The sequence below is a fragment of the Fringilla coelebs genome (assembly GCF_963513975.1).
Source record: "Fringilla coelebs genome assembly, chromosome: 28".
Classification (NCBI taxonomy): Eukaryota; Metazoa; Chordata; class Aves; order Passeriformes; family Fringillidae; genus Fringilla; species Fringilla coelebs.
The window spans coordinates 5,745,755-5,757,218 of NC_140054.1; the positions used below are offsets into that span (position 1 = coordinate 5,745,755).

Here is an 11,464-nt window from a genome sequence, read left to right on the forward strand (position 1 = left end):
TCCCCCTCTCTGCCCGACCCTGCCTTGATTCCTTGGAATACTTTCTCAGAATTTCCTCAGCTCCCCTCCAAACACAGTCAGCAGCTGTCCAAGCTTTTATTTAATTGGTTAGATGGTAAATTCTTTATTGATTTCGGTTGTACAAAAGAACATAAGCCATTAGTTGAAAACTGTTCAAGCTGCTAATACTGCTGAATTCCAAACCCTCTTTATTTTCTTTTCCCCAGAAACCCCTAAATTTGGCCTTTCCCCCCATGCTGAAGCACGGGCTGTGACATGATTGCCCTGCATACAGCCATGAGAGCCTTGCTGATCCCTGCCCTAGTGAGCTGGGTTAATACTGCCAGGGTGCCCTGCAGGAACAGGGGGTGGAGAGCAGCTCTGAGCACTGGGGTGGATTCACCAGGCCCCGTGGCAGAGTCAGGGCAAGGCTCAGCCCAGCTGGGAGTGCAATTCCACCCTGGCAAACCCCCCTGGGCTAAACCCCCTCCTGTTCCCCTCCCCAAGTCCCTGCAGGCCGGGATGCACCTGCTGTGCACAGTGGCTGGTGTTAGTTGCAGTGAAAAACGCTGCCCAGGGAGCTTCACTGCAGGAAGGGGAGGATGGTGCTGTCAAACCACTCTTCTGAGAAGTGCAGGTGATCCCCCTGCACCCCCAGGAACACCAACTTCCCTGCTTTGTCCATCTCCTGCAGCCCCAGGCGATCCTGTGGGGAGAAGGGGGAGATTCCACCTCCGCTCTCCTCCTCGTGGAGGGAGAAAGGGATTCCAGGGGACTCCTGGAGCAAAGCTTGGAACAGGAGCAGAGCTCATGAGGCACTGAGAGGGACCCTGAGCCAGGCAGGAACCTCCAGTGTCATTCCCTGGGTTCCACCAGTGCCAGGAATGGCTGGAGGGAAATGTCCCCCCCAAGCAAACAGCTCCTGGCAGGGGGAGGCAATGCCCCAGGAGTGACAAGAGCAGGGCTGTGGGGCCCCAGGGACAGGAAAGAGGGGACACAGCAGAAGCCCCCAGCCCCCAGAACTCACCTCTTTGTACAGCGAGGTCTCCTGCAATGGGATGGTCTCCTTGGCTTGGCCACTTTTGTAGAACCCAAACCACTGCATAAAAATGGATAAAAAATGAAAGAGCAGCTGCTGAAGGAATCCCAGGAGCCAAGCAGGCTTCCAGGGCGGTGTCAGGCTGTGCTTGTGCCCAGCCTGCCCTTCTGCCACCAAAGGACAGCCCAAGAGCTGCCCTGCCTTCCTCACCTCAGAGATTGGAGGGTCCACCATGGTGTCGTTGAGGAATTTCACCATCACAAACTTCTTCAGAGCCATCAGGTTTTTCTTGTAGGTCTCGTTGATGCCCTGGATGGAAGCAGGAGAACACATCCAAGCCACTGGAGAGCCCAGAGAGAGGGAAACTCTTCAGCTTGAACCCTCCCAGGCCCCTGCTGCGCTGCTGACAGGGCAGAGTGTCCTCACCCTCTCCTGGTTGATGTCAGCCAGGAAAATGCTGTTCTTCCTGTACTCCTCCTCCTTCAGCGGGTCGTGCCAGTACTCTGCTTGCACCAGGCTGCAGAGGGGACAAAGCAAAGCTCAGCCTGGAAAGGCAGAGCTGCTCCTGAGCCTGGCCTGGTCTGGGGATGTACTCACTGCTCCTGCACAGCCTTGCTGTAGGCTCCCAGGTCCAGGGTTTTGCGGATCCAGTCGCAGAGGTGGGAGCTCTCCCCAGGGCAGCGTGGGAAGCCGTACACCCCTGGGCAGGACACGGCTCAGTCACCAAACCGGGGCCCTGGATCCCTCCTGCTGCACAAGAACCACCTCTTGCACAGCAGGAGCGAGAGTCACCCAGGTAACCAGGCAGCTTTCAGCCCTGCAAGCTCTTAGACAGCCCTCCTGCCCCAGGAGCTGCGGCACAGATCAGGGATGGGGGTGCTGGTGCTCCCCACAAATCCTCCCTCTCCAAACAAACAACTCCAGGAGCTGTGGGATTCTCAGGGCAGAGTATCTGGAATTCTCTGCCAGCCACTCTTAACTCCACACTCCTTAATTCCTTTTCACAACTCCCTTTCCTTGGGGCTTTGGCCTTCAGGATGCTGACTGTAAAATACCCTCGTGGCCCAGAAGGTTCAGTTTCACAACTGTAGAATTTTCAAAATTTCTGTAGCAATTTCCCACAAAATAACTCATGCCAAGAGCTCCCAAGGTGTGTAAGAATCCTACCCAGGCAGAGAAGCCAGCTGCTGACAGAGCTCCCTTTCCACTGCCAATTAAGCAAGATCAAGATAATGAAATCAGCAAACACTAATTGGGCCAAACACATCACCAGATCCAGCCAGGAACAAAGGGCCAATTTAACTGGTGAGTGATCAGAGTTTAGGGAAGTGCCCTAAAAGGTGCCCAGGAGCTGTGCCAGGGGGCACTACCTTGGTGCTGTCCCCCGACGGAGATGAGGCTGAACATGGGAGGAGCAGGGCACCTCTGGGCCACAGCCCTCCTGTGGGGGAAGAGCAAGGAGCTGAGCACAGCAGCACAATCACAGCAGCACAGGCTTGGAAAAGACCTTCAGGATCTTTGAGTCCAGCCCCAACCCCTCAATTGAACCCTGGCACCCAGTGCCACACCCAGGCTTTGTTAAACACCCCCAGGGATGGTGACTGCACCACCCCCCTGGGCAGAGCAAACACCCCAGGAATGGCCAGGGAACACAAATCCAGAGAATTCACAGAATTCCCAGAATGACCAGGTTGAAGAGACCTCCAAGATCATTGAGTCCACCCCAGCCCCAACCCCTCAACTGAACCCTGGCACCCAGTGCCACACCCAGGCTTTGTTAAACACACCTAGGGATGGTGACTGCACCACCTCCCCAGGCAGAACATTCCAGAACTTTATCACCCTTTCTGTAAAAATCTTTTCCCTGATATCCAGCCTATATTTCCCCTGGTGGAGCTTGAGGCTGTGTCCTCTCATTCTGACAGTTGTTCTGTGTGGGATTGAACCCTGCCTGGAAGAGCAGGAAAACACAGCCTGCCCCCTTGGAGCACTCCTGCCTTTAGGAATTTAACATTTTGTGTCTGCTGAGCACTTCTGAAGGGTCACAAATGAGGATCTGAACCCCCCAGAGCCCCTGGAGCTGGAGCAGAGTGCAGACTTACAGGAACTGGCCTCCCTGGGAGAAGCCCATGGCGTTGTAGCCCCGCTGGAGCTGGGGGTCCTGGGCCAGCTGCCTGCACACCTCGCTCACCTGCTCGTTGACATTCATGAAGAAGCTGTTCTCCATGTCCTGGGGGATCAGAGCAGGGGCAGCATTTGTACCTTTGCTGTGGCTGGTGCTGCTCTAAGCTCTGCAAACACAGCACTGACATTTGTGGTTCAGAAAGGGGACCTGAGCTTTGACAGGCACAGAAGTGAAATTCCAATTCTGAGACTTCCCTTTACCTTCACTTCCCTTTCCCTTCCTGCTCTGGTTGGCAGAACTGCCTCACATGGGACACTGACATTTCCCCAAAATTCTTCACAACTTGAATCTCTGCAGATTTTGTTCATATATATATATACATAAAAATTAAAAATCAGACTTCTCCAGAAGCCAGAAAACTCTGCACATCATTATTGAAAGAAATTCCACAGCACTACAAAAACCTGTCAAAACCCATTGCAGCAGTGTGCAATTTCTTACCCTGAAGTAAATAATTGTTTGCAAATGGAGAAGCATAGCCAGGGATAAAGCTCTGCCCCAGCACAGCCTCCCCCCCACGCACCTGCCCTGGCTGAGTGTGCTAATCACTGGATTTGCATATTAATCCAATTTAGGTCAGGGATTTGCTTTCCCCCAGTGCTTTTCTGCAGGTATTAGCTGGACTTTATCGGGTTCTACCTGTCAAAGCTGTTTACCTCAGCGAGAACAGAAAATTGGCAGGGAAGCAGAGCAGGAATCCCGGTGGAATCCTGTTAGAACCGCGGGCTGCAGAGGCTCAGCCCCACCCCGCCCGCAGACACGCGGGTGACACGCGGCTCACCTGGATCAGGCTGCTCCCGATCTTGAGCGACAGGACGTAAATCCCCGGGATTTTTTTCTCCACCAGTTTTTTGATGTAGCCCATGCTCACCGGATTGCAGCAGCTGTCTCCTGCCAGAGAGAACACCGGGATGCGCCACCACGCCACGGCCGCGGGCCTCACCTCACCTCCACGGACACACCGCGAGCCCCGCTGCCACTGGACCGGGAGCGGCAGCACCTCCCGGCCCCCGCCGAGACCGGCGGTCGGGAGGAGGGGGACACCGGAGCGAGCGCCCCTCGGTCCTGCCCGGCTCCCAGCCCAGCCCCGCCGCTCCCGCTGCCCTGGCGGAGGGTCCCGGCTCACCCATGCCGTGCCAGACCACCAGCGGCGTGGCGGCGGCCGCGGGGCCCAGGCACAGCGCCAGCAGCGCCAGCACCGGCACCGCCGCCTTGAGCGCCGCCATCTTGGCCAGTCACATGACCCGCCGGCGGCAAAGGGCGGGGCGAGACCAATCAGGGGCGTGGGTCGCAAGTGGGGCGTGGTCTAATGTGAGGGCGTGGCCTCGCGGCTCCTTGGGTCGCGGGTTCGAGTCCCGCCGGTTCCGGTCGCGCCCAGAAATCCCAAATTTACCCAAATTTGCGGCCGCATTCCGCTCCCCCCGGGACACGCAGCCGGGAAACCCACGAGGCCGCTGCCTGCGTGCTGTCCACGTGGCACTGCATCCTCTCTGCCCTGCCGTGCGTTGGGAATGGGCTGGGGCACACCCTGGCTGGTTTCCTCCCGCAGCGGCGGGCGCTTGGCGCAGCAGCCGCCAGGAAGTTTTTCTCAGCACCGAGGGAGGAGAAGCCTTCATCGGCCACCCAGCCTTTCCAGCACACTGCGTGGCCTGCTGTAAAGCACTTCCCGTTTCCTCCCAGGGGATGCTGCTCCCGGCCCCTCCCGTGGCTTGGCTGCAGTCCCGCGGTTGTTTTGGTCCATTTCACGGTGGCCTTAGCAATAATCTGCCTGGCATCAACACCAAACACGTGGATATCGCCCATCTCTGCCCTCCCTGGCTCTGTGTCCTTCCCTTTCCCTGTCCCAGGAGGCTTCTGCAATTCCTGTTCTCCCCTTTCTTCTGTAGCTGCTGGCATTGAAAGCTAAGGGTGAAATAAAGGCTTAAAACCCTCTCCATTCTTGCAGGGATGTGAAATAAAGGCTTAAAATCTCCCCTATTCTTGCAGGGACGTTGCTCAGCACCCCAGGCAGCGTTCCTGCCTGAGGGAAGGGACAGGAAGCACCCACTCCACTCCTCTCTGTGACAGTTCCCTCCCTGCCTCGCTCGCTCATCTTTGCTCTCCCTCTCCTGCTGGGAACCACAAACACCCTTGGCACAGTGGCAGGATCAGTGCCAAGGACTTCTCGTCAGCCAGGTGAAAACCTGGGGCCAGAAACCAAGAGCACATCCCTGGAAAAACCCAAACCTGCTCTCAGCAATGGATTTCTTTCTTTGCACTGAATCAAAAATGACACCGAGCCCACCCCCTCTCCCAGAGAAAATGTGTTGTGGCACCTGGCAAAACAGAGCTTGGGAATATTCTGGGGACAGGGATGACTCAGAGCAGGAAGAACTCCATGTGGGACCCCATCTGGATGAATGTGGAGATGGGGAGAGGGCCGAGGGAGTGGGTGAGTGGGAAGCTCTGTGCCAGGCAGGGAAAGCTTCCTGAATTCAGCAGAGAAATGCCAAGGGAGGAAATGTCTCTGCAACAAGATGGGGTCTGGCAATCCTTCCCTGTGAGGGTGTAAAGCCCTGGCACAGGGTGCCCAGAGCAGCCCTGGATCCCTGGCAGTGCCCAAGGCCAGGCTGGACACTGGGGCTGGAGCAGCCTGGCACAGTGGAGGTGTCCCTGCCATGGCAGGGCTGGCACTGGAGGGGCTTTAAGGTCCCTCCCAACCCAAAGCACCCCCTGATTCTCTGATTCTCCATGTCTGGAGTCGAGCAAAGCTCCTTGCTGCTGGCAGGAGTCAGGAGTCAGGATGGGATGAGCTCCCACCATCGAGTGCCACAGTGGGGTGGTCACACAAAGGGAAGGGTGACACCCCTGAGCTCTGCATCCCCAGAGGGGCTGGAACAATTCCTCCTCCCTCTCTGCAGCCCTCAGCCTCTGGGCCTGATCCTGGCCACAGGCAGATGGTGCAGGGTGGGCAAGGGAGGGCCCTGCTGTGGAGAGGGGAGGGGGCACAGCACCCCCAGCCCCCCGTGCCCGTGGGGAGCAGCCCTGCAGCGCAGCCAGATCCCACAGGGGATCCACGGGTTGTTGGGAGCTGGAAGCCAGCCCAGCCTGCAGCTATTTCCAGCAAAGCTGTTCTGGGATGAAGGAAATCCATAATGAAGCAGCAATGTTACTTTTTAACCAGAGGCTTTTCACACCCTCCACACGGAGGCTCCTGACACTTTTTTTCTCTCCTTAATGAGACAAGCTGATTATTCATTTATCCTTCATCCCCGCTTAGAAGCAACTGGGGCAAAAAATAATTGATGGCATTACAGAGCTTGGGCTGGCAGCCCTGAACCCGGCCTTGGGGAGGCAGGGAAAGGGGATAAACAGGGAAAACCTTGAGCTGGTGCCATCCTCACTGAGTGTGAGCCTCATTGAAGGCATTTTCTGCTCAGGATGTGGCCACTGAAGAGAAGCTTGGACTTCAAAGTGGCGTGAGTTTGGGCTGCCTACATCCCAGAGAAGCTGAGTGCAGCAGGGAATGGGCTGCCATGCTCCCAAGTGGTACAAAAAGAGGATCCAGATCCCAGACAGAGCTCTTGAAACCCACCAACACTTTCCTGAAAGAGTGAAGTGAAACTAGACTGCGTTCCCAGGTCTGGTTCAAGGAATTTGGGGCTGTGAGGGTGTGAGAGGCTCTGATAACCACACTCGCTGAGAGCTGCTCCAATATCGGGTGCAACACCTCCCACCAAAGCTGCTGCTGGGGATTTTATTTTGGGTGAGAACAGCCAATGAATTAAATGGTATTAAACTATAACTGCCCTGGGGATCTGAGCCTGCCTTCCCCTGATCCTTGCCCCAAGGAAGAATGAACTTTGTATGGGATTTTCGCTAAATTATGTCTATCCTGTTTTTATATTTTTTTGGTTTCACGCTCTGCCAGTGAGGGGGTTCCCAAAAGAAGCCGTGAGGGAGTGTAGCCGGGATTGTAGCTGATCCCAAAGGGATATCCCACAGAGGGAAAGTCATTCCCAGTACAGAAATTGGGGTTCAGGAAGGGTTCTGGCATCAGCTAGAGCATGTGATCAACTGCATTGCGCATCGCATGTTCGGGTTGCTTTTTCCTCTCTCGGTTAATTGTAATTACTGTTAATATTTACCATAATTACTGTGTTTGGCTTTGCTTTCAATAATGAGCATTAATTAACAGAGGGTGCCATGGCAACCCGGCCCTCCGTCCGCCAGGGGGCGCCGCCGTTCCGCGCGCTCCCACAATTCCCCGCGGCCGCGCCCCGCCCGCCTCTTCCCCGCCTCCATCATGGCGGTGAGTGCCGGATTCGCGGGCCGGGACCGGGCCGGGCCGTCTCCATCCGCCGACATCCGCGCTCGGCGGGGCTCGCCCGGGCGCGGCCCGTGCGGGCGGGAGCGGGGAAGGCCGGCGGGAGAGGCGCGGGGGCGGGATGGGCGCGGAGGAGCCGGTGGGGCGCTCCAGGGGAGCGGCTGCCGTGACAGGCCGCGGCCCGCCCGGTGGCGGCGGCGCTGGGGTTCGGGCCCGGCGGGGAGCGGGGCGCGCTGTCCGCCTGCTGAAGCCTTTCTCCGGACCCCCGGCGAAGCGTCCTGGGGCTGCCGGGGCGAGCGGCGGGCCGTGCCCCGGGCAGCCCCGGTTACCCCGGTGTGCTCTCTCCGCAGCAAGACCAAGGTGAGAAGGAGAACCCGATGCGGGAGCTGCGGATCCGCAAACTCTGCCTCAACATCTGCGTCGGGGAGAGCGGGGATCGGCTCACCCGCGCCGCCAAAGTGCTGGAGCAGCTCACGGGGCAGACCCCCGTGTTCTCCAAAGGTGAGCGGCTGCGGAGGAGCCCTGGCTGTTCCCTCGGGTGTTTTCCGTCCTTTCCCCTGGGTGCGGTGGCAGCGCGGTTCCCAGGAAAGGGCTCCTTGGGAGGCTTCAATATTCAGGGACTCGTGCGCGTTTGTGTCGGTTTAGTTCTGTCTCCAAACTCAGGCTGCTGCTTTGCCAGCATCCCTAAAGATGGAATGTGAGGCTGCTTCGCTTCTTTGTAATTCCCTTGAATTTATTGGGTGTTGAGGAGCTCCGAATCCCCCGGGTGGGAATTCTCTGGCTGTGCTCTAAGTGTAGCTGTTGCTGCCCACAGCCCGATACACGGTGAGGTCCTTCGGGATCAGGAGAAACGAGAAAATCGCTGTTCACTGCACGGTTCGTGGGGCCAAAGCAGAGGAGATTCTGGAGAAGGGGTTGAAGGTGAGGATTTTGGGCTGGATCTTTGGTTTGTGAAAGAACAGAACTTTTCCTTTCTGACTGAAGGGGCGTGTGCTCTGAAATGTGGTACCTGGTCAGATACACGGGATGAAGTGGTCACACTGTTTACCTGGGTGCTGTTTGAGTCTTATTTAAGAACTAACAGCAGCTGATTTCTTTTTGGGGTTTTGTCTTCGCTGCTGGGATTTGGAAGTAAAATTTTTGGGATAAAGACTCAGTGCCTTGTGAATGAGCTGGGGGTCTGGTAGCTGTGGGCAGGAGTTTTAATTCTGCTTCCAGTCAGGAACAAAATAACGACCAAGAACCAACGTTTCAGGTGCGAGAATACGAGCTGAGGAAAAACAACTTCTCAGACACGGGGAACTTTGGCTTTGGAATCCAGGAACACATCGATCTGGGCATTAAATATGATCCCAGTATCGGGATCTACGGCCTGGATTTCTATGTGGTGAGTATTCCCTCTTGGCTGGGCTTGTGGGAAAGCTCCAGAAGGAGCCTGGAACGAGCACTGGCTCCCATGGACTTGCTGGAAAATAAACTTGGGTTTTGTTGACATTTTTCTAATCTGAGATTCCCAGAGCTGCCATAAAATCCCTGATTTATGACAAATCCCACAAAGCCTCTTCAGAAGCAAATCTTGTTGCTCTGACAGCAACTCGTGGGATAACACAGAAACAGCAGGGCTGGTTTTGGGGAAAGAGAGAGCAGCAAGGCATCACTGATGAGGAAACTCCAGGCTTCCCTCCTGGAAAACTGCTTCGTTTAGGAAAACAGGAAGTGCCAGGATGAAGCAGTGCTGTTGGCTTTGTCCTGCAGGTGCTGGGCAGGCCGGGTTTCAGCATTGCTGACAAGAAACGCAGGACTGGCAACATCGGGGCCAAGCACAGGATTGGGAAGGAGGAAGCCATGCGCTGGTTCCAGCAGAAGGTACAGTCCATCCCCAGTTTGTATCCCAGGAGTTTCCCAAGAGCATCCCAAGGAGCAGCAGAATGCCTCCTGGAAAGCTGGAGCGAATCACTGGGCAGATCTTGAGGAGTGCTGAAATGTGGATTTTTGCTGTCCCAGAGCAGTAGAAACTGCCGCTACTGAATAGAAACGATTGTGCTTTTTTGGGTGTGCTGAACTGAAAGAGCCACTCTTGGCAGGAGAGCTGGGAGGAATGAGCAGCGTGGCTCCCACAGTTTTTGGAGTTTGTGGATCGTGAGTGAGGAGGCAGGGTTAGGATTTGTTGGTGTGACACAGCTCCAGGCTCAGCTGGCCACACTTGGAGGATGAAGAGATCCACAAATAAAACAAAATTTTGGGCTTACCTGTCCATATAATGAATGGGAGCTGCTGAAAGCTGGGTTGGAGATCTCCGAGGTGGGGACTGCTGATAGTTTCTTGGGGTTTGGTTTATTTTCTTTTTTTTTTTTGATTAAAAAGTATTGAGTCTGCCTGGACCTACCCAAGTCACACCCTATGCAGGGAGGCCTCCTGCCTGATCTTGCTGAATTCCTGTTTCCCCAATCCTGCCTGGTTGTGCTTAATGTGGCACAGTTGCCCTCAGGGCCCAGATTTTGGGCTGCTCAGACCAGCAGGAGGAGGGTGTGGCTGCTTGTTCCAGGGATTTTATCTGAGCACAGCCCCTTGGACATTCCAGCACAGCACAGAGGGAGTTGGCTGCAGGAAAACTGCTCTTCCACGTCTCTGTTGGCTTGGAATGACTCTGGTGGCTCAAGTTTTCTGCACAGCAGCACTGTACTTTTACCTGATGGTGATTTCTCACTTGGTTCTTTGTTTTTTTCTTTTCCCCTCACAGTATGATGGCATCATCCTTCCTGGTAAATGAGCAGTTCCTGTTGCCAGAGAAATAAATAAATTTTTCTAACCTAACTTGTGTTGTGAATTTTGTGGGGAAGCTGATGGGAGCGAGGGTCCTTCTCCTTCACTATTATGGTTTGGCTTTATTCTTTTTTTCCCTTTTTGTATTTTCCAATCCATGCTGCAATCCAGTGCTGCAGTGGGGAAAAAAGCTCTTCTGTATTTCTTCAGTGTCGGCACTCCCTGATTAGGGTTCCAGATGGAGGCAGCTCAGGGGACAATTTCCTAGCTCCCAAAGTCTGCAGTGACCCCAAACATCAGCGTGCCTCCTTAGCCAGCTGTCCCACGCCCCTGAGCTCAGTGTCCTTCCTGCAGGTGGGTTCAGTCAGAGCCTGAGTCACAGCCAGCCTGCAAAACTACCTGGGCACTGCTGCTGCAGGCACTCCACTGCTGCTAATAATTCCTCCAGCCTCGTTTTAGAAAGGCTTTTTCCCCATTTTCCATTATTCAGCAGCTCCCAGCCCCACACGAGGTCTCTGCTGGTCCTGCCAGGTGTGTCCTGGCTCTCTGTGACTCACCCACAGGCTGGGGCTGCTCTTACCTTGCTCTCAGATGGGTTTGTCCAGGGGGAAGCTCTCTCCAGTGCCAGGATTTGCAGGTTGAGGCACAGACACCCTCAACTTTCCCCTGACAACATCCTCCTGCCTCCTCCCAGCCAGCTGACTGCTCTTATCAATTCTACACTTCCAGCAGCCTTTTGGGGTGCTGTGAGGTCAGCCACTCTCACTGAGTCCCAGGGGACAGAAAGGGCTGGGCTCAGGTCCAGATTGACACCTGAAATGGGCTGGACCCGGGTCCAGGCTCAGCTGAGACACCTGCCAGCCATCCCAAAGAAAAGCAGCCTTTGGGAGGCAACTGGAATAGGTGTGAAGTGACATTGTGTCAGGGAAAAAATGTGTCCAGTTCTGGGCTCCTCAGGTCAAGAAAGATGAGGAGCTGCTGGAGTGGGTCTAAAAGAGGGAACAAAGATGATTGAGGGACTGGAGTGTCTCTGATGAGCAGAGACTGTGGGAGCTGGGCCTGGTCAGGGTGGAGGAAGGAAGGCTGAGAGGGGATCCCATAAACCCATAAAATATCCCCAAGGGCTGTCAGAGGATGGTACCAGGCTCTGTTCAGGGACAGGACGAGGAGC

General features: G+C 55.5%; 2 protein-coding genes across 2 annotated transcripts; one reads left to right on the top strand and one right to left on the bottom strand.

Moving 5' to 3' along the window:
* Positions 1-18: 18 nt before the first annotated feature.
* Positions 19-4,456, bottom strand: PPT1 (palmitoyl-protein thioesterase 1). The gene is made up of 9 exons (XM_084222745.1): positions 4,351-4,456; positions 4,006-4,115; positions 3,142-3,269; positions 2,410-2,480; positions 1,637-1,739; positions 1,466-1,556; positions 1,250-1,348; positions 1,028-1,099; positions 19-706 (listed from the first exon to the last, which is right to left on the bottom strand). Exons 1-9 carry the CDS (start codon positions 4,448-4,450, stop codon positions 584-586), a joined length of 897 nt encoding a protein of 298 aa, XP_084078871.1. The 5' UTR covers positions 4,451-4,456; the 3' UTR covers positions 19-583.
* Positions 4,457-7,479: 3,023 nt separating this feature from the next.
* RPL11 (ribosomal protein L11) lies at positions 7,480-10,344 on the top strand. The gene is made up of 6 exons (XM_084222746.1): positions 7,480-7,515; positions 7,881-8,031; positions 8,345-8,451; positions 8,786-8,917; positions 9,286-9,396; positions 10,271-10,344. Exons 1-6 carry the CDS (start codon positions 7,510-7,512, stop codon positions 10,298-10,300), a joined length of 537 nt encoding a protein of 178 aa, XP_084078872.1. The 5' UTR covers positions 7,480-7,509; the 3' UTR covers positions 10,301-10,344.
* The last annotated feature ends 1,120 nt before the right edge of the window (positions 10,345-11,464 follow it).

Coding starts and splice junctions, on each gene's coding strand:
- PPT1 (XM_084222745.1), bottom strand. CDS start 4,450: ATGGCGGCGCTCAAGGCGGCGGTGCCGGTGCTGGCGCTGCTGGCGCTG. Junction 2,481..3,141: donor TCCCAGGGAGGCCAGTTCCT/GTAAGTCTGCAC, acceptor CTTCCCCCACAG/GAGGGCTGTGGCCCAGAGGT. Junction 1,740..2,409: donor CGTCGGGGGACAGCACCAAG/GTAGTGCCCCCT, acceptor TGTCCTGCCCAG/GGGTGTACGGCTTCCCACGC.
- RPL11 (XM_084222746.1), top strand. Junction 8,918..9,285: donor ACGGCCTGGATTTCTATGTG/GTGAGTATTCCC, acceptor TTTGTCCTGCAG/GTGCTGGGCAGGCCGGGTTT. Junction 9,397..10,270: donor TGCGCTGGTTCCAGCAGAAG/GTACAGTCCATC, acceptor TTCCCCTCACAG/TATGATGGCATCATCCTTCC.